Source organism: Carex rostrata, chromosome 7, assembly GCF_964058835.1.
Source record: "Carex rostrata chromosome 7, lpCarRost1.2, whole genome shotgun sequence".
Taxonomy (NCBI): domain Eukaryota; kingdom Viridiplantae; phylum Streptophyta; class Magnoliopsida; order Poales; family Cyperaceae; genus Carex; species Carex rostrata.
This window is the reverse complement of record NC_135924.1, coordinates 11,794,590-11,817,495: the sequence shown is the minus strand read 5'-3', so window position 1 is coordinate 11,817,495 and position 22,906 is coordinate 11,794,590. Positions and strand designations below refer to the sequence as shown.

General features: G+C 36.5%; 1 protein-coding gene and 1 pseudogene across 2 annotated transcripts in view; both read right to left on the bottom strand.

Annotated features, from left to right (window-relative positions):
- The window catches only part of LOC144557153 (subtilisin-like protease SBT5.4), a 52,658-nt gene that overhangs the window by 27,658 nt on the left and 2,094 nt on the right, over window positions 1–22,906 (bottom strand). Inside the window, exons 5-6 of the mRNA XM_078305681.1 lie at window positions 20,984–21,092; window positions 20,239–20,455 (exon numbers count right to left, since the gene is read on the bottom strand). Coding sequence (XP_078161807.1) covers window positions 20,239–20,455; window positions 20,984–21,092 — 326 coding nt within the window. The remainder of the gene's footprint in view (window positions 1–20,238; window positions 20,456–20,983; window positions 21,093–22,906) is intronic.
- On the bottom strand, window positions 17,402–19,172 carry LOC144556595 (subtilisin-like protease SBT5.4 pseudogene; annotated as a pseudogene). The gene is made up of 3 exons (XR_013512483.1): window positions 18,933–19,172; window positions 18,390–18,718; window positions 17,402–17,931 (listed from the first exon to the last, which is right to left on the bottom strand). The product of XR_013512483.1 is annotated as a subtilisin-like protease SBT5.4 pseudogene (transcript).

Here is a 22,906-nt window from a genome sequence, read left to right as displayed (position 1 = left end):
TTTGCACGTTGTTTCCAGATATCTTCTTCTAGCACTGTTAGGTGAGCATACCTTTCCTTTATTAACCTCATGACCATCTTTTCTCTCGTTGTGTTTGCCCTTATTTCTGACACCTTGTCCATCCACCCGATATATTCTCTACACACACCAATTTGATCCTTTATTTGTGTTACTTTATCTCTCGCCCAGTTTTTGATCGCTCCTGTGAGAGACTTTAGTTTTTCATGTAACTCTTCGGGGTTTGTCGCCTGAGTGGTTTCTTGCCAATTTGAGATAACTATTTCCTTGAGTTGTGGTGACCTTAGCCATAGGTTCTCGAATCGAAAAAAATTTGTTTTTCTGCAAGAGGTTTCAACCGTATAAAGGATAGGGCAGTGATCTGATGATGTGTTTGGAAGTGCCTTTTGATTTGATATGGGGTATGTGGCATTCCATTCGGTGGATATCAAAAAGCGATCTAACCTTGCCATAGCTGTTCCGTGCTGCCCATTTGCCCTTGCCCATGTGTATTGCCGTCCTTGTAGTGGCAGGTTGATCAATCCTATCGATGATATGAATTGCTTGAATCTGTTCGGCTGTGCCCATGATCTGTCTGTGTTTCGGTCCGTTGGGTCTATAGTGAAATTAAAGTCTCCGCATACTACCCATGGTGTGTTGTCGGTAGGCTTGCTTGCTTGTAATTCGTCTAGGAACTCTTGTCTGTGTGTGGCGACTGAGGGTCCGTATGCCCCTGTGAGGTAAAAATTTTGGTGATCTTCGTTGTTTGTGAACAAGATTGTAACTGTGTGATTTCTCGTCTGTGTACTAATCTCTTGAAATTTGTCTTTTGCCCAAGCAATGAGCACCCCTCCTCTGGTTCCATTTGCATCCAATACTTTACTTTGTTTGAGATATTTCCCACAAGTCTCCCTGAGGAGTCCATTTGTGAACTGTGCGAGCTTTGTTTCCTGTAGGCATACAATGGAAGGTTTCTCCAATAAAATTGTCTGTCTGATTGCGATTCTTTTGTCCTTTTCATTTAGCCCCCTCACATTCCATGACAGGATTTTAAATTTGGATTTGTAATTCATTGTGAGACAGTGAACATCGAGTGATAATAATAATTACTTTGGATTTTGTATTGGGTGGAATGGTACAACATCGGCACTAGGCCTGCACTCCTCCTCTTACAAAATAAATTAACTTGTACCCTCCAGGTGCCTTCTCTCTCTACCGTGTCACATTGCCATACCCTTTCTTCCTTAACAATCTCACCACTTCCTTTTTCCCAGCCTACACGACACCTTCCAAACAGGATACTACTACTAATCAAAATATAATATAACCTAACCCAACCTAACTTGATATCCATCATACTTCCTTCTCTTCTTCCACAATACATGATTAAACTTAGTGCGCAACTACTAGATGGTGTTGATCATTTGTTCTCTAAGTGGCCGCCTCATCAATTGCCCCTCCTTCCATCTCCTCTTGCATGTGCACTTCTTTGTTTACTTTCTCCTGCAGTGGCTCGTCCAGCTCGATACCTGCGGCTGCTATCACAAGTTCGGCCTGAGTTTCAGTCAGCGGCTCGGTGGTCTGCGTGTATGTCTTGCTTGGCTTGTCTGCCCCTTTTGTTTTGTTGCTGTTTTTCTTCCTTGGATTAGTCGCTGCGTATCCCTTCACCATTTGCGCCCTTTCCAGAACAGGTATGTACGGGCCTTCCATTTTCCTTTTTATTCTCGGGCTCCGCCTTGCTTCTATTGTTGTTCTATTGGCCTTCTTCTGTGGGAGCCGCTGCAGTCTCTTGGGTGTAGCAAGTGGCCTGTTTGTGTTCTCTGTCTGATTGAATTTTGGGGTAGCTGGTTCGGACGGCCCAGAGCCATATATTTCGTATGTGGTGTGTCCAGGTTCAAAGCCCGGGGGAAAGTCTGGCCCGTCTAGTTGGGATTGTTCCTTCGGCCCATCTTTGGACAGCCCATCTTTGGTCAGCCCATCTTTGGTCGGCCCATCTTTGGTCGGCTCATCTTCATCTGACCCATTTGGAAGGACTTGAAGCGTTGATTCTAATCTGATTTTCAACCCAGATCGTTTGTCCTGCATGAAAAGACGGGTACCTGTCCCCTTAGGGATTTGCCAGGTGCTGTGCCCCTGGAGGTAGTTACCTGTCCTGTCCGCCGAGCAGTCTAGTCCCAACTGTACTTTGACCTCTATGTCTCTCCCCCACGCCAAGATTCTTGTACTTTTTTGACCGTTATCCATCGTGTTCCCTTTAATGAAACGGAAACACGCCATAGGTAGTACTCTCAGTACTTGCATTGCGACGCGTGCTGTCACAATGGATCCCCTCCTCACTGTTACATCAGATCCCATTGTGACCGTGATTGGTCGTGTGGCCACCGTGTGGTAAGCCTTCTCTGGCTGTTTGTTGGACGGCCGAGCCACTGGGTGGTAAACCTTCTCCGGTTGTCTCATGGTTTGTAGTAGCGTAGCGATATTTTCTTCGACATTGAGTCTCTCTTTCTGTTTAGCCAAAGTGGTTGAGTTTTCCTCCACATCTGTCTTCCCCTTCTCCTTCCATGTCTCCACTTTCTCCCTCCATATCTGTAATGGTTGTTCTCCTCTTTTCATCAATTTGACCGGTATTACCTTTGTTTTTGGGATCCATAACCCTTTTGACTTCCGACTGAAAGCATGTGTCTGTCCTTGGATTAGCCTACGATGCTTCGCTGCCCAGGACTGCTCGTCTGATGACGCCGCCCATGGATGGTCATTAGATGACGCACTACTTGAGCCCGAGTAGCTATGGATGTTGGGTGAGTCCTGCCTCTGCTGTGGTTGTTGTTGTTGTTGGGACTCTACCGTATGTTGCCTTCTTCCCGGTGGTGGTGGTGGAGGAGGGAAGTCGGTGGGATCCTCAATGCGCCATGCCAGCAGCTTGACCCGAACTCTTTTGTCATAATCCCCTACCTTTGTCTTGAGGAATTTGGGCAGGTGGCTTGGATGCTTGGTGGCGATCTGAATGGTTATGTGCTGCATCTGCCTTGCATGCAGGCCGTATGGTTGAATCCCTTTGACTGTCCCTAGCTTGACCGCGAGTCTGTTTATGCCTTCACTATTTCTCATAAATAATGGAACTCCCAGTAATCTGACCCATGCCTCGTATCTCGGAGGGTGGAACTGCATGCCGTCTGTTGGTTGCCATGCATACATTGAGACTTGAACGCCTAGTGATGGCATTGCATATGGGCTTTGTTGCACTATGTCATCCCTCAGTTGGACGTCCGAGCAGACCAGCAGTAGTTTGCTATCGTCGATGTTCTCAATGCCGTATGAGTCCGGGCTTCCCCCATGGATTCTCGCCAGCGTCCTCTGCACTTGTACTGTGAAGTTTCGTGAGTATTCTCCATGCTGCAGTCCGATCCATGCTGCTCTGTTAAGGTACTGATTAATCGGGTTGAGTGGTTCGTGAGGAGGTAAGAAGGCGTCTTCTTCCTCAGGCCTCACGTTGAGGAAAGGCTCAAATTCCTCTTCGTTCATCTTCGTTTTTAGGGCTTGTGCGTATGATATCTCAGGTTTTTTGAGTGTTGGTTTGTAAGTGTTTGATCTGGGAGATGGTTTGGTTAGTTTTATACTGCAGCTGTAGGAGTAATGGCCCAGTTGTAAGCATTTATGACACCTCAACGATTCTCTACAGTGCGCTATGCGATGTTGCTTAGACAAGCACCTAAAACACTTATTCCTGTTGAATTCAGTGCAAGATGCGTGCTTTGGTGGTTTTGTTCTGCCTTTGGTGTTGGTTTTGGTTTCGGCGCGGTCCTTCCTTCTGTTAACGATTTGCCATCCTTCATCTTTTTCCTCATCGCCATTGATTCGCCTTGAATTCGCCTCTGAGTCGCCTGGGCGCCTCGGTAGTCGCTCCATCTTCCTATCACAGCTTGTCAACTGAGCTTAGCTCAGTTAATAGCGAAAGAGAGAAAGAAGATAAAATTGGAACAAATTGGTATTTTATTTCATGATCTACTCGGTTACAATCATTGGCCTTATATATGCGAAACAAACTGAAAAGGAATTACATCGTTCTATTTATCGGATTTGCTAAATGAATCACGAATTGACAACTCAGCAACCAGCTGTCTTATTTGATGTAACTAACTCTAACTAATTCCTTCAATTACTGTTACTTGGGCCCTCCTGTCAGCTACCATTGCACAATAACGGTCAGTTTCCTTTAATTGGACTGGGTCCCATCATTCAGCGATGCCTCTTTCAAACGATCGCTGCCCTGAACCTTAACCGCGCTGCCCAATATCTCATCTCCTTCAATAGGGTGATTGACCGAGTCAAAATTGAACCCGATAATTCCCAAATCAGCTCCGGTATCTGACAGACAAAATCTATCCAAGTGGAGATAAGTATATAGATATATAGGTAGTAATCAAATTCCAATCCGACAGAATAAAACGACGAAATCCAAATCTAAGAAACATTAAATTAATATCAGTTGAAAACGTTGACTAGACAATTGAATCTAAGGAGTAAAAACAAATGAATATAGTATTTGATCACCTCTGTGAAGATGGCAGAGGAACGAATAATCAATTGAAACAAAATAAAATATAGAGTCTGTGAAGATGCAGAAAAAAAAGACAGAGAGATGCGAACAGGCGGTTATTATCACATATATATATAGCGCGTATTCTAACTTGAATCAGGGGTTAAGTGCCGACTATTCTGAGCGGTTGCGACTCTTATTTCGAGTAATTAATCAGATGTGTATATGTATATAAATATATATGTATATACATATATATGTATCTACATATGTATATATCTATGTATTGTGGCTGTCGACTAATTATACTAAACTTTGAGTCTTGTATATTTCGGGTTATAATCATATACTATTTATATACTATTTAAATACTGCTATATACATATATACTATTTAATTTAATTTAATTATTTTGAGCAACTAACTTTACATGAATTGTGACTATTCAAAGATAATAATACGCCAAATCTGAGTCTCTGGTTTTGAGTAATCGTAACAGTCTAGAAAGAAAAAAAAATCTATATATATATATGACTATTAACATCGTACCTTTATTTCGTTTTCTCAATCTACGTGGCGTTACACTTGATCAGGTGACAAATGACAGGCACTAATCTACCCATTTATAATTAAAAGATTTAAATAAAAATCAGATAAAAATTAGTACGAACTACTTGCTAAATTCTAAAAATACCAGACAATAAAGAAAAGATGATTAAATACTAAATCCAAATGGAATTAATGCACACCCAGCAAAAAGTACATATACTGATACAATATCACATCAGAAACAATGTGTGACCTACGATTAAATCCAAAGCATAGAAACATTTACAAATATTACATCAATAATATTTAGAAAATACTACTTTTTCTCACAGAGATGAAGATTTGAACATTTTGTCTACCTCTCAGTCTTTCGCCCAAAGAAAGCTCTGCTTCACTAGAGCTGCTACCTCTATTAGTATCTTGTGCCTCCTGATACTGTTGCAGCTACCTTTCTATGTCTGATTTTTGTTGTTGTTGTTGTTGCCTTGCTTTCTGAGCTTCATGTTGTACCGCTTGCACACGGCTGCTGTCATACTCTCCTAGGATTTGCACGAGTTCCTTAAAACCAGTCAGCATCATTTGGGTGAATGTTCTTATGACCTCATCTACAGCCTCAGTTCCGAATTTTTTATTAATATCCAAATTTAATATTAAATTTCAAAAACTAACCGCTTGGCTAGTGCAATTCGAATTTTACCCTTTCCGTAAAAAAATTTTCCGGAAACAGCCCCCATTTCCGGAAAAAAATTTTCCGGAAACAGATAAATTCCGGAAAACATTCCTTCGGAAAGGATCTCTGTTTCCGGAAAAAAATTTTCCGGAAATGGGAATCCGGAAATTGTTTTTACGGAACCAGGCGAAATTTCCGGAATTTTTTTTTCCGGAAATGCATTAAATTTCGTTATAAATTCGCAGAGTGTTTACGGTTCGCTTTCATATCATCCGCTCTCTCTCTCACAGTAAGTTTTAATTTAATTAATTTATTATTTATTATTTATTATTTATAATTTAAATTTAATTAATTTATTATTTTTAATTTAATTTATTTATATTAAATTTAAGTAATTTATAATTTTAATTTCATTAATTTATAATTTTAATTTCATTTATTTATAATTTAAATTTAATTTAGAAGTATTTAATTTGTAATTATTTAAATATGTAACTATTTAATTTGAAATTATTTAAATTCTGAATATTGTCATATTAATTGAAAAAAATAAAAAATGGTGCAGAATAAATTTAAAAGTTTTTGTAATTCTAAAATAATTTTATTAATTCTGAAATAATTTTGATTAATTCTAAAATGATTTAGAATTGTTTTAGGAACTTTTTGCTTTTCGGATTCCTTACGGAGCTCTGACAGTCAGATCGACCGGTTTTCGATTGAGGTAATTTTATTTTCTTTATGTTATTTTTAATTTAATTTATAATTAATTACTTCATTCCAAATTTTTTTTTTATTTTTCATAATATTGTCCAGAAAATTTAGAATTGTTTACAACCTTCCAAAATGGTTTATAATAATTTAAAAAATTCCAATATAGTTTAGAATGTTGCCATATTAATTTATGAAATTCCAAAATAGTGTAGAATAATTATTGAAAATTGTCTAGAATATTTTTACCAATGGCAACACAATTTTTAATTAATTATATGTTGTTATTTTTGAAATTGTCAGACCAATCGAAATTAAAAATGACAACTATTTGTGCGAAAATTTATACTGGAGGGGAAATCCAATATAATGATGACGGGGTCTATTACAGTACCCGAGCTAAATACTCATTACCGCTAACCGTGAACCACAATTTTGATTATCTTCAGAATGAGATTTATAAATTTGTTGGGTACAATGCCAGTCAAGCAAATCTGGAAATTCAAGTCAGGTTTAATATGTCCACCGATGGACAACGTGACTATCAATTAGTACCGGTAATGGACCAACAATCATTCGAAATGATTTTAGGAATTGTGTCGTCTTTTTCACAAAGGTTCAAGATTATGGAGTTATATGTAGAATTGGAACCGAACTGTACTAGTCAGATTCCTGAACCTCGATCCCGACCCAGTACCAGTCAGAATCCTGTGGAACCGGACCCAATACCAGTTAGATCTCGACCTAGCACCGGTCGGTACTCTGTGGATGTAAGAATGAGACCCGGACCCAGTACCGGTAGCAACTCTGTGGATCAACCAGTTATATCCCGACCCAGTAGCAGTCAGAATCATGTGGATCAAGACCCAATACCAGTTAGATCCCGACCTAGTACCGGTCGGCACTCTGTGGATATACCAATGAGATCCTGACCCAGTTCCAGTGCAGTCCGCAGACATGTACGCGATTATTCGCACGTACCTGTGGATGCAATTGATTCTGATAGTTTGGCGAGTGGAGATGAGATGCTCTCCGGTGAGCCGTCGGGTTCCGATGATGATATCGGACAGCCCAATCAGTCACAACCACAATCCCGTCAATCACAGTACCCGATTACTGGTCGAGAAAATATGACACATCCGGTTGACAGTTTCAATGACATATCCGGTTTTCGGCCTGCGGATGTCGATTTTTTCGGCAGCTCAAAAAAAATGACAGATAATCCATTGGCTAAAGGTGTATTTTATGAGTCGAAAACGGCTCTAAAGATAGCAATCAATGAGTTTCATCTTGAAAATAATTGTGAGTGCAGGGTTATTAGGAGCGAACCTAAACGTTACGAGGTGGGGTGCAGAGATGCTTTTTGTAAATTTAAGGTGTCCGCAAAGCAGAACGGTCTTTCAGAATCTTGGATTATTACCAAACAAGCACTTCCCCATACGTGCACAGTATCGGCAACACGTACTGATCATTGTCAGCTTACAGCAGAGATGGTTGCCCTTGCGATTGATAAGACCATTAGAAGGGACGTGTGCTCTTCTATAAATCATATTCGAGATATCGTCATGATGAAATATGATAAGGTAACCCCCAAGTACAACAAATTATGGAGAGGCCGTGAGCTTGCTATTGCAAATCTATTTGGGAGTTGGGAGAACTCGTACAACTTGCTTATTCCACTATTGGAAGCCATCAAGAGAAACAATCCAGGAACTAAGTATTGTGTGATCTCGAAACCGATTGAGAAAGAAACTGATAGGCACTTCCACAGAGCGGCATGGGCATTTGGAGCGTGTATTGCATCGATACCGTTCCTCAGACCAGTGATTAGTATCGATGCATGTTTCATGTCGGGACGGTACCAGGGTAGGCTGCTAATGGCATGTATGTACGATGCTGAAAACCAATTGCTTCCAGTGGCTTTTGCAATTGTGGAGAAAGAAAGCGCTGACAACTGGGGTTTTTTTATGAGATGGTTAAGGTTGGAAGTAATTGGAGATAATCGATTCTTTTGTGTCATATCAGATAGACATTTGGGAATTAAAGCCGTGTTTCAGGATCCAAATCTCGGATGGGATGAGTCTACCGATCAATGTGTGCATCGGTATTGCTCCCAACATGTTTCCGAAAATCTCTACAAGCACGTGGGCCGTAAAAGAGAGGTCAGCGACAGGTTCATAGCTGGAGTGAACAAATGCAAACCTAGGAGGTTGCAGGAGATGTTACAAGACTTTGAAATTGGTTGTCCGAAGGCTATCGACTACCTTAACAAGGTGGGTAAGAGGAACCCTAACGATGAAGACGAGCTTCCATGTCCAGAGAAGTTGTATAAAGCTTTGGACGGAGGCCACCGATGGGGGATAATGACAACAAATGGGTCAGAGTCACTGAACGCCGTGTTCAAAATGAGTCGGCGATTACCGGTTGCAGCGGTCGTGGAGGATACGTTCTATAAATTAAATAAATGGTTTTTTGAACGATGTAACAAAGCTCAAATGGCATGTCAGCATGGTCAGGTGTGGTCCGACAGGGTAACTAAATTATTGCAAAAGCGTATCGGAAAAGGAAGGGACATGACTGTGATTCCTTATCGTGGAAGTCATGGGCTTTTTGAGGTCCTAGTTAAGGGTGAAAAAATTCCAGCAAGGCGTAATCAGCCGAGACTTGAGTATACTCGTAGGGATTTCGGGTATAGGGTTGTTGTTAAGGACAACAACAAGGTTGAATGTGAATGTCAGAAGCCTCAATTGACCGGTATACCTTGTTCTCATTTCATGGCCGTTGTCCGTGAAATGAGATATAATGAAAATTTATACGTCAACCCATTGTACCGTATGTCAATAGTGGCACAGACATGGAGTGGACATTGGGAACCGAAAGGCAACCAATGTGAATGGCCAGCGTATGAGGGCCCGAAAATTAAACCTGAGTCGAGACTGATAAAAAAAGGAAGGAGACGGCACGACCGCATACCGATGGAGATGGACAGAATGCGTGGTCGGAGACTCGGACACCAGGCTCATCGTGAGACAATTGATCGAAATGCTGCAGGTATAACTGAGAAACCAACTGTTTTTAATTTTTTTAACTAAATTCACAATCTAATGCATGCTCTACACTACATGTAGAGGAGGCAGCAAGACAGGCGCAAGCAGCGGCAGAGCAACCAGCAAGAACAAGTACAACCGTTTGGCGCACCCTCGGACAACATTTCAGTCTGCGTCGTAGAAATTAACATGTGTTTTTCTTATCTGTATGTGGTGAGAACTATTTTATTATGTAATAATGTTGTTGATTATGAAATTGTAGACCACCAAGATGGACAGTAACAATCGAGAAAAGACCGGGGAAAATAAAAAAATTTGTCAATTCTGTGGAAGAGATGAAAAAGACTGTCCGAGATGTGTGCAGATAAAGGAATATTTACGAGTTGAAATATCTGATGATGATTTTGTAGATAAAAAAGCCTGGCTAGCACGTCGTCTGGGGGAGATAAAAAAGTCTGGCTAGCATTTGTATGTGTTGAGACTTATTTTATTTGTATGTGTTGAGACTTATTTTATTTGTATGTGTTGAGAACTATTTTATTATGTATGTGGTGAGAACTATTTTATTATGTATGCCCTGCGAACTCTCCCGGACGGATGTAATCCCTCCATTGTGAGCCATCATATAACCAGCCCGTCACTGGATCTGGGCCTTCAAATACAGGGCCTGGTGGCATCGGCTCCGTTCCCAAGGGATAAGAATCGTCGGATGGAATTTCCTCCCAATTACGTGGAACCCCCGCATCCTCCAGCATGGCAATAGCACGGTCTCCATAACCATTATCTCTGCAGAGGCACCAACCTAGTCTCATTTTGCCCTTGCCAATTGCACGGAGACCCTTCGTGAAAAATGCCCGTGTGCCATGTGCTAACTCTCCTATCCCACGCAAAGCCTGCACGTATATTCAGAGTATAATAGATCATATATAATAAACCAATCATAAAATTCAGAGTTAGAAATGTTTACATTTCGAACAAATGTCGATCCGCTGGGAATGTATCCAGACTTGGAGTGCTCGTCTCTTGGAACTGGAACATTACGATCCATCCCCACCACGTGCTGGCCAAACAGGTAAACGGATGCCATGCAGGTCTCCTGGTACCATTTACGATATCTTAGGAGGTCATTTATATCCCACGGACGACCTACTTCGTACACATGATGTGCATAATGTGTTGCATCGTTTACATGCCGACGGTGCACTTGCGCCCAGTTGGCATTTTTCTTTGAGCCCGATTTCAACCTGTTTACAAGGTTAGTAGAATAAATAAGTAAATAAGTAAATAAGTACTTTAAAATAAGTAAGCCACATATGATTTGCGAATATTACTTGTGCAGCTCTTGGTGCTCGACTGGATCCTGGGGAAGCGGTGGCTCTATCTGTTGCCATCTTCCGAACTGTCGCATGCAGCGATCAGGATTGTGATGCTCAACAATCCAATAAAAAATAAGAGGACCGCGGTACAAGTAGAACGGCTGACAAATTTAGAGTTGTAATGTTAGGTACAAATTATAAATGTGATGACATAAATGAAAGAAAGAATATGACTTTATTACAATGTACCTGGTCCGCCCGGGTTGTTCTCGAAAGGTTGTGGTAAACAGATGCATATGGCTGCCAATTGACCATGTTATCCGTCAGTTTCTGAATCTGGTCGCGAGGGATACCTGGACCGGAGGTTGCACCATGGGACGAGTTTTCCCAATTGTGTGGGCCTTTCCACATGTCAGCAAATGATGGACATGTATCTTCTGTTTCTGCGCCCCAATTCGGTTGAGATCCCGGTAACGGCCGGTGAATTTGAAATCGGGTCCACGACCAGTGTTGCAGAAGCATGGTGGGACCATGCATGCTTTTGCATGAAGGACTGGATGCGAGGCATAGATTTCTATATAAATAAGCGAGAACAGCTCCGCCCCAGTTGTACTTTCTCGGCTCGTCCAAGTTTTCAATCATGCTGAGATACCACAGCGGTATTCCGTCCCCGCTACTGTCAGCAAACATGGTATTCCCTAGCATGTCGAGGAGAAATCCACGGACATACCTAACCGTCAATTTTAAAATGTGAGTACATTATTAAAAAATATCAAATACGAATAAGATTGTAAATAAAAAAATACTAACCATTTCAATTGTTCTTCGTTCGCATCTGTTGGTAATGTTTTGAAGCGCTCACGGACAGCTTTTTTGGCGATAAGCATGTCGTACGTATCATTCCCCCTCTTCTTCATGAACCCCTTCACTTCATCATCTTTCACCCCCAGCAACTCATACAGTCGGCCTTGAAAACTCGCCGAGTTTGTAAATCCCGTTATCGGCTCCCCCGTAATAGGCAAACCCCAGAGACAACTCACATCCTCCAGAGAAACTGTAATATATTTGACTTGTCAGGAACGAATCAAAAAAAAAATTATTTAAATTAGTTAATACCTGTCATCTCTCCGAATGAAAGATGAAAAGTGTGCGTCTCCGGACGCCACCGCTCGACAAGTCCATGAATGAGGGCCGCATCGAGGGCGATATCGGGCAATGTCGCGAGCTGATATAAGCCCATTCGAATTAAAAACGGTGCGTACCTCTCATTATACTCGCATTTGTGCCGATAATGTCTCACGGATAAAATTTCTGTACTCTACAATAAGAAAAAAATTAATTACAATATTTATTTGATTACTTACAGAGTTATGAAAAAAAAATAAGTAAATGTTTACCTCCTTAGACGCCTCAGATATCCTGTGATTACCGTGAACTATCCACAACAGGGGGCTAAATCTATGCTTAAGTACTGGGTCTGCCATACTACAAAATTCGAACAATATTGTAAATCACCTTAAATTTTTTCAAATTATTCTACATCATTTTGTTATTTTTCTAAATTATTGTACATCATTTTGGCATTTTCTAAATTAATCAGACAATATTCTTAACCATTAAAATGAACTAATTAATTATATTTTAAATTAAAATTAAAAAAAATACAAATATAAAAACCTGAATCGCAGATCCGATCGATCAAACAATCAGAGCTCCGAAAGGGACCCGAAAGGAAAAGAGATTCCTAAAAAAAATTTAAATTAATCAAACAATTTTCTACATTACTAAGATAATTTTTCTACACCATTTGGTATTTTTTAAATTTCTCCCAACATTTTGATATTTTTAAAATTATTCTACACCATTTCGGTAATTTCTAAACAATTCTAGACTATTTCGGTATTTGCTAAATTATTCTACACCATTTGGTATTTTCTAAATTATTCTACACCATTTAGGAATTTTCTAAATTATTCTACACCATTTAGGAATTTTTTAAATTATTCTACACTATTTTGGTATTTTTCTAAATTATTATACATCATTTTGGTATTTTCTAAATTAATCAGACAATATTCTAAACCATTAAAATGAACTCATTAATTACATTTTAAATTAAAATAAAAAAAATTCAAATGTAAAAACCTGAATCGCAGATCCGATCGATCAGACAATCAGAGCTCCGAACGGGACCCGAAAGGAAAAGAGATTCCTAAAAAAAATTTAAATTAATCGAACAATTTTCTATATTACTAAGGAAATTTTCTACACCATTTGGTATTTTCTAAATTATTCTAGACTATGTTGGTATTTTTTAAATTATTTTACACCATTTCGGTAATTTCTAAACAATTCTAGACTATTTCGGTATTTTCTAAATTATTCTACACTATTTGGGTATTTTCTGAATTATTCTACACTATTTGGGTATTTTTCTAAATTATTCTACATTTTTTCGGTATTTTTCTAAATTATTCTATACCATTTCGGTATTTTTTAAATTATTCTACACCATTTCGGTAATTTCTAAACAATTCTAGACTATTTCGGTATTTTCTAAATTATTCTAAACCATTTTGGTATTTTCTAAATTATTCTAGACCATTCGGTATTTCCTAAATTATTTGGACATTATTTTCAACCATTTAAAATTAAATAAATTAAATAAATTAAATAAATTAAATAAATTAAATAAATTAAATAAATTAAATAAATTAAATTAATTAAATAAATTAAATAAATTAAATAAATTAAAAATTACCTTGAAAATCGGAAGGGAGAAAGTGATGGAGTGTGATGGGGACGAGGAGCCAGCGGCATTTGTAGTTAACTCTGTTTCCGTAAAAAAAATTTCCGGAAATAGCTTGTTTCCGTAAAAAAATTTTCTGGAAACAGAGGCGGTTTCCGTAAAAAAATTTTCCGGAAATGGGGCCTGTTTCCGGAAAAAAATTTTACGGAAAGGGTATATTTCGAGATTTAATGCTGATACGGTTAGTTTTTGAAATTTAAAATTAAATTTGGATATTAATAAAAAATTCGGGCCTCAGTTATTTGCTTCGCCACTTCTTTTCTCAATCTTTTATTTTCTCAGCCTACAAAGGGGTTATTGAGAAATAAACCGGAATATTAATAAATAAATCGAAGTATTTAAAGCAATTGATTAAGAAATAAACCGGGGTGGTCCAGATCAAATTCATAATATATAAAAGTTCGGTCGGTTCAGTTATTTTAGTTTTGAAAATTTCCAAACTGAATCAAACTGAAGTTATAATTCAGTTCTAAAAAACAAACCGAACCGAACCATTAAACAGAAAAAACCGAACCGTTTGATCCAAACTAATTCGGTTCGGTTTGTTTTTATTGTATAAATTCAAAATTGTTTTTCTTTTCTTAATATAATACATTAATATTTTTTTTGAAACAAAATATAGTGTGTTGTCAACTTTCCACGAAAACATTGTAACATTCAATATCCTCATAAAACTTTAACATCTTAATTTTATTTATCCTTTTTATTTGTTTAATCTTTTATTCAGTTATTTTAAAAATAAAATTGATAAATATGCCCTAGCATATAGTTACACAACCACTAGAGACATCCATTTAGATTTCTCTGTGTACTAATTTAAAATATGATTAACAAATTAATCTACGAGATTAAAGGGCGGAGTCAGAGAGAGAGAGTGGGGGGTCAATTGACCTCTATTTTTTTCTTAATTTTTTTTTTTAGGTACGAGTTTTTATATAATTTAGAGTAAAATATTATCGCGGTACTGTAAAATTGACTCTCATTCTTCTCATTGTTAACGAATTAATAAAAAAAGAAAAGTGTAACCAATGAGAAGTACTTGAAGTCCCCATGAAGAAATCTAAATGAGATATTTAACTAAGGTTTACAATTAACTGCACTTATAACAAATTAATCTACTTGAGTTTATTAAAGGAGTTGAGGAGATGACGTATGATCTCCATTTGACAAATCAATGGATATCTCCAATGGTTGGGTAATAGTATGTAGGGGTACATATGTCAATCAAAATTTGGAAGTATTTAAATAAAAAGGGAGAGAGAAAATAATGTGTTTGATAGTAAATCACTTTAAAACATTGTGTTTGTTAGTAATAAAATTAGTAAAATGATGAAGTGTTGAATAAAAGACAATCATATATTCATATTCTCATATAAGATATTAACAGTGAAATAGAATAGTGAGTGTAACAATGTCAAAAGTTAAGAGATTTTGTGGGTTCACTTTAAACCGCATATAAGGTGCTTGAATTGTACTTCATCCTAAATCACTTCAGTTGAGAATTTTAAGATTATTTAATGGTATTACGATTTTATATTATATATTATATATATAAAAAACATTTCAATTTACATTAAAAAAAATTAAATAAAAATCATCAATTTTCTTAAACAAATAGGGAATCAATTGATCCATTATCTTCATTTAAATCTGCCCTTAACTACATCTATTGTCAAAACTCAAACACATACATAAAATGTTGAATCAACACTAGCCCAAAATTATTTTATAGATTAAAAAATATACATTCAAATTGCTTTCTAAAATGAAAATAACAACATTATTTTGAAATAAATTAATACTATTCTCATGAATCCAATGTACCCAAGCGGTACATGCAAGCATAATAACAAATGAATTATTTGGATTTGGTTCAGCGAGGTCAAAAATTTGTGATTCGTGAATAATTCATAAATGATTCGGAATTATCCAAACCAGAGATCTCAGTCCTACAAGAGAGCCAAAAAAAAAAAAAAACCAAAATGTTCTAGAAAAATTTTGTGAAAAAATCGTAAGATTTGCAAATTATTTGGGTTTAATTCGGTCAAAATTCAGTCATCCAAATAATTTCGCGTTCAGTTCAGTATCACCAGAAATTGGATTCTCTCGATTAATTGGTAACTCTGGAATTATAAGACATGCACGCCAATGCAAAATAATACTTAATAACAAACATCAATGTATTCCCCCAGCAAAAAAAGGAAAAAAAATTGCATGATATATCTAGTAGACAAAAAAATATTCTGACCATATTATATGTAGAGGAGGATGCTAATCACACTTTTTTTTTGTGACACCGAATTACACTCTAGATTTTTAAAGTTTTTAAAGTTCAAATAGTCGATCCAAACCGTTCAACATAATGGATATATTAAAATGTGCTTGCAGATCAAATTTTATATTTTTTTGAATTTGTTTTACTATCTATTAAGTATTTAACAAAATCGCTATATTTAGACTATTGAGTTTTTTTACCTATCTTAATAAATAGGACAAAAATTCAAAAAAATATAAAATTTGATATTCAATCACATTTTAGCATATCCATCATTTTGAACGATTTGAATTGACTGTATGAACTTCGAAAATATAGAGTGTAATTCAGTATCACCAAAAAAATATGTAATTTGATCCCTCCTCTAATATATGTATAACAAAAAATATTTTCTTGCGGTAGCGAAGGACCGTGAAAGGAGAAATGGATTGGGCCTTAGGTGTAGTGTTTGAACTAAGGCGATAATAATTTTAAAATCTATGTTGGCACTTTTAATTTCACTTTCACTGATCGATGCAGTACAATTGCTAATTTTGAAAGATTTTTACTAAATGAAATCCTTTCACAGATTCATGCTCTCACAAAATATTCAATTCCTATTGGTTGTCATTGTCTCTCTCTTCTCTCCTCTATTTTCTCTCCCTTTGTAAAAGCAATTGCATGAATGTACGGGTTGTGAAATTATTACAACATTTGTAATAATTTCACTGTTTTATTCATTTAATATTTTAGTATTTCCTTTAAATTTCCAACTGAAGCTTTAGAGAGAAAATTCATAGTCTCATAGATAGAATGGAATCAAAGTGATCATAATCTGACTGGAAGGAGAACAAGGTGGATACGAGCGTGTGCCTCATCTCACCCTGTTATATATCTTACAAGGGTGTAGCTGGATTTATATAGACCTTAAATTGATACAGTGCTCATTATTTTGTTATTTCAATTATGCACAGTGCCAATCAAATTTACAAAAAGAATTTTTTTTTAGGCACAAACAATTGATGTAATTATGCCTTCAATGATCAATGGTTGATGAATGAAACATTCAAGAAACTTTTTGAATAGTCCGAAAAAAAATCGACCAGAAGACTTAAATATTTAATTTTGGTTTCTCTAGGAACTGGTCAGTACTGATAAAAACAGAGAGCTTTTTGAGGAAGAGAAAAACAAGACACAATTATCTTTTTATAAACTCTTAAACAATTTTTCTTCTCTTACTTTGCAACTGAGATACAATTATTTATTTATAGCCTTAGACATGACTCTTAAAATTCGTACAGTAATTAAAACAAAACAGAATACATAGCAGCACAGTAAATTCTGACCCTTCGGTACTAAAACTGCCATAACTTATTGTTGGAAACTCCAAACGACTTGAAACTTGAACCATCTGAATCTAAACTCGAAAACACATAAAATACATAATTTATTTGCCCATTTTCCCCTTCAACTTCGCATTTCATATAGCCTTAAAATCTGTCTCAGATTTGAGTTTAATCTTTAACAAGTACAGCCACAGGACTTCTTACATGCCGTATTCCATCTGACCAAGTAATGCTTCCGAATACGTAGTCAGAGCTAGGGGTATCCACATGAAAAGTTACCTTAAATTTCATCTCTTCACCGACGCCTAACTTTAAACAATCAGGCTCCACCTTGACTTGAATACCACTCGGTTCCTCAACTGTTACAGTGTATGTACCCGCGGGACCGACATTTTTAACTGTGCGGGCTACTGTTACTGAGCCTGTGAGGTTATAAATTGTAAATGAGGGGTAGTTGAAGTCCTTAATATCTTGACTATTTGAAGGGCATTGATAGCCCGGCTCGAATAATGATAGTTGGGTTGAGTTGTAGCCAAGAGAGCAAAAAAAGTTCAAATAGTCGGTCGAGTTGAGGTCGTAAATCAATCCCGGATCTGCTGCTGCATTTGGGTTCACATGACCCGACCCGTAGCTGAATGGTGTGGCAGTTATAAACGATGAGTTTAAGATATTCTTTCCCTGATTATCTTTGATTGATGCTGCAATATTTTGTTTTTAAAGAAAAATAACCCTTTGTAAGTAATATAAATTGAAGCACCTAAAGGGAAAAAATTATCAATATAATTTTTCGGTTAGCATAACAATTTCAGCAATGGGGAAAAAAAGAACAGGAAAGTAGGGTTTTTTGCAGAAAGTTAAACCACCATATAAAATTTATAAAATAAACACTTGAATATAAATGAAGATAACAAAAGTATATATCTATTATTTCTGACAAGGATGATTGTTTGGTCCTTTCGAGCATAGCTCAGGACCTCAAATAAAATTATTATTTCAAAGGAATTTTATTTCAGAACTATCGTAAAAATGATAGGTGCCTACATTGCATGGCATGATCCATTTGGTGAGAAAAGGGATTTTCATGCAAAAACCCACCAGACTAATAACTCAATGCATATTGTGTCCAACAAAAAAAATAGCAGAATTTTTGTATTACCAGTGGTCATAATAGCTGATCGGATGGCTGCTGGGGACCAATGAGGGTAGAGAGTGTGGAGAAGACCAACAATCCCTGATATGTGGGGGCATGACATGGATGTACCAGATAAAAAGTTGAATTTTACTCGGCGTTTATCAAAGTCCTCATTAGTTGGTGAAGTTGCCTCAGTGTATGCTGCTAGAACAGTGATACCTGGGGCCGTTATATCAGGCTTCAAGATTCCAGGGGTAATTGAATTTGGCCCTTGAGACGAAAATGAAGCCATATACGGTGCCGGCATTGTGTTGAGTACAGTTTCTGGTTTTGTTATATAACCAAGTACCTCACTGTAATTTAGTGAGCCCGATGTTAGCTTTATGGCTATTTTATCCATCCGTAAAAAAAAAAAAAAAATTCTAGTTCATTAAAGAAAAATTAACACAAGATGACATCTGATCACTATATATAGTATGTATTGATTTGAGGTTATATGCTTTGTGCTATACCTCAAAACTAACAAGTAAAATCTAACAACATTCTATTCATATGATATGTACAAACCTGTTTGATTTGAGGTAAGATAACAAAGTTTGACTGTCAGAGTAGGTAATTCCAATGGCCGGAAGAACGTGTTCATAAGGACTGATATCGTTGCCAGAGAAGTTAGTATTAATCACGACCACACCCACTCCACCAGCTTCCAAAACAACTTCTCCTTTTTCAATCGAAGGAATATATCCTCTTTCACAAATCACTATTGAACCGTTAACCTTAGCAGAATCTAACGAACCATTGAAGCATACCTGACTGCCATATAATATTCATACATAGCATAATGTTAATCAAGACTATACTGAGAACAGCTGCATGCTCAAGTTATATGTCAAGTTAATAACTGTTTATAAAATTTTGCCACGTAATATATATCTGTATCTCAACTTCTGATGTCATGATTGGTAGTCTCATTTTTGTTTCTATTTGCTTGATTTTGTATAAACCTTTTGTATTCATGTTTGCTGATTTTGGAGAATGGTGGTATTGCTTGTCAGTAGCTTTGTTGGAATTTTTATGTAGTACTTTATTTTAATAAAATTTATTACTATAACAATAAAAAGTCTTACGCATCAAATACTGTTGAATTGACCGCACGAGCATCTGTTGACATGATAATTGGGTATTTTCCGTGTGCTAAACTTGTTGATGAGAGACTCAGACCCTAAATTTTTAAAAAGGCATCCAGGTTAAGAGTAACAAATGTTAAATTTATTATAAGCTATTATGAAACCAAATTGAAATCAAATAATTTATCATGACATTGACTTAATTGATTGCAACTAATAATGCACAAGGACAGATCTTTTTTATGGTATCTTAACTAGCATATCCATAATGGAATTAAAATCTGAATAAACATACATATTGCCATTTACCTTCAGGGTTTTGTTACCAAAATACAGATAGGCAGGGAACTCCCGATCCATTGTGCTAGCTGCCACTGTGAATATCCATGGTGCCAAATTCAAAACCGTTCCTGCTGTAGGGCCGTCGTTACCGGCCGAGCAGACAACATTTATGCCGTTCTTGACTGCATGAAATGACCCAATGGCAATCCCGTCATTGAAATAATCCCTTGGTATCCCACCCAGCGACACAGATATGACATGAACACCATCAGAGATTGCTGCATCAAAAGCTGCAAGGATGTCGGCCCCAAAACATATAGTAGGCCAGCATACCTATATTGGTAAGAGCAGACATAAGCATATACAGAAGCATTTAGGAAGACATGCTTGTTTCCATTTTTTTTTTTTTTTTGTTTATCTTTGTCCAAAGGTATGATGTGAACAATGAAACAAAATTAACAAACCTTGTAAGCTGCGACACGAGCATGGGGCGAACCCCCTTTAGCCGTGCCACTGCCATAGCCAAAGAAACTCGCATTGGCCACAAATGTTCCACCAGCTGTTGAAAGAGTATGAGTCCCATGGCCATCAATGTCGCGAGGTGTCTGAAATGATATGTTTAGTGGTGCCCCCACAAATGCCTCATATCCCTTATTAAAGTATCTCGCACCAATCAACTTCCTGCAGAAAAATATGTATCATAACCCTCATCAAGGTTGTACCATGTATATATACAGCTAGCAAGCCGTTACATACAGAGGCAAATACAAGTTCAAGTAAATGGGTGACCCCCATTCATTTTCATTTTTTTGTAATTATACATATTTTCTATGTAATTCAAAGTAACCTGTTGTTGGTACTGTAAAATTGATCCTCATTTATGTTTAACCCCCATAGCTTGAAAGTCTGGCTCCACCACCCCAGGTTACATATAATGGATACAGGAACTAAAACGGTCTTTGAATGATTCTTTTAAGAGTGTAGTACAAAATTTTTAAGGATTCAGTATGTTGTATGCATGAGTGTAGTACAAAATTTATTTTGGTATAGTTTAAGAGTTCAGCTTATCTAACAGCTTTTTGATGTTTCTAAGTTCTGATACACTAGATTGTGAGGCATGTTTCAAATGCTGTAAAACAAGTTTTATTTATTCAATGTAGAACTTGACAGCTGCTGTCAAGTTTAAAAGAGAGAGAGAGAGAGAGAGACTTGTTACAAGTGAAGGTGGCATCAAACTCATTCTGGCAAATTCCTTTCCACTCACTTGGGACATCAGCCATTCCATCATCTGCAAAGCTTTTTGATTCTGGCCATACACCTACAAATATATCATCACACAAAAATAAAACGGTCCACTGATTTCAAAAGTTAGAAAAAAATGATTTATATAAAAACTAATTACATTGATGTAAAAGATGATGATGATGATGATGATGATGATGATGATGATAATAACAATAATAATAATAACAATAACAATAATATGGAAGATGACAGTGCAATTTGACATTTGGATTTCAAGGAATTGATGAATTTTAAAAGTGTCTTTGAAACTTCAGCATTTTTTATGCCTTACACTCAATAATAGAATATAGGGATAATTTACTAAAGGAGCAATGAAGAGGTTCTCCAAATTGCATTTTCTGTACTGATGGCAAAAATGTTAATCATCTATTTTCTTGATATAGTTATGTGACATAATTAAGGTACTTTAATGCATATAATTATAGTTATAACATAAAAGTTAATTAATGCTCAGGATATAGATATTGTCTAAAGTGCTTGTTTATCTTTGCCAAGTGACCAATTAGTTTTTTTGTTCAAACTTTGTTGGCAGATTTATTATGCGTTTATGAACAGAAAGGAATAGAAGAATATTTCAGGGTGTTGGCCTGTTGGTAGGGCTGCTAATGAGTCGAGCCGGCTCGCGAATCAATGAGTTGAGCAGCTCAATATTTCATAACGAATCGAACTAAAAACTAAAAAATGCCCCAACTAGACTCGGCTCACGTTTGAAAGAAAAAAGCTCGGCTCGGCCCGGCTCGACTCATGTAAACATTTGGCTCAATTTGAAATATGAAAAAATTTGAAATCTGAAAAAATTTTGAAATCTGAAAAATTTTGAAATCTGAAAAAATTTGAAAACTGAAAAATTTGAAATCTGAAAAACTTGAAATCTGAAAAATTTTGAAATCTGAAAATTTTGAAATCTGAAAAATTTGAAATATGAAAAAATTTGATCTGAAAAATTTGAAATCTGAAAAAATTTGAAATTTGGAATTTTAACTTTTTCCAAATTTCAATTTTTTTTTAAAATTTCAGATTTCAAAGTTTTTTTCTTTTTCAAATTTCAATGTTTTTCAACATGTATTATGAGTTGGCATTTTGAAATTATTTTAAAAAAATGATTATTTTTTCAAATTTTTTTCCTTTTTCAAATTTCAATGTTTTTCAACATGTAATATGAGCTGACATTTTGAAATTATTTTAAAGAAATGATCATTTTTTCAAATTGTTTAGATCATTTTCTTTAAAAAATAATCAAAGTTTTTCAACATGTAATTTAAAGTCACAAGAATATCTCTATTTCATTTCGATCATTTCTTTAAAATAGTTAAATGATCATTTTTTTCAACATGTAATATGAGACGGCTCACGAGCCGAGTTGAGCCAAGTGCTTACATGAGCCGAGCCGAGCTGAACTTTTTTCTATTAAAAGTGAGCCGAGTTAGAGCCGAATCATTTTGCTTCTCTCATTGAGCCGAACCGAGTTTGAGCCGAACCTTAATCATTAGTTGCCAACAGGTTGTTGGGTGCTCTTTCTCATTTCAGCCTAATCAATTTGCCCTATTTTTGAGTTATTTTAGTAGAGAGAGCAATATCAATGTTTTTGTTAAGTAGTGGGTCTATTATGTAAAAGAGAGATATTTGGAACTCTTTTGATATTTTCTCCAGAAAGCTCTATAATGAAAAGAGAGTACAGGTACGGATATCGGGATATGTTTGCTGCACAACAGTTGTTTGTGATATTGTCTACGTAAAATTGTTGCTGGTACAAGATCCCTATCACAGGGGGGGGATAGAGAGAAGAAAATACAACTATTGATGCATTAGTTTTGAGTTTATATATAT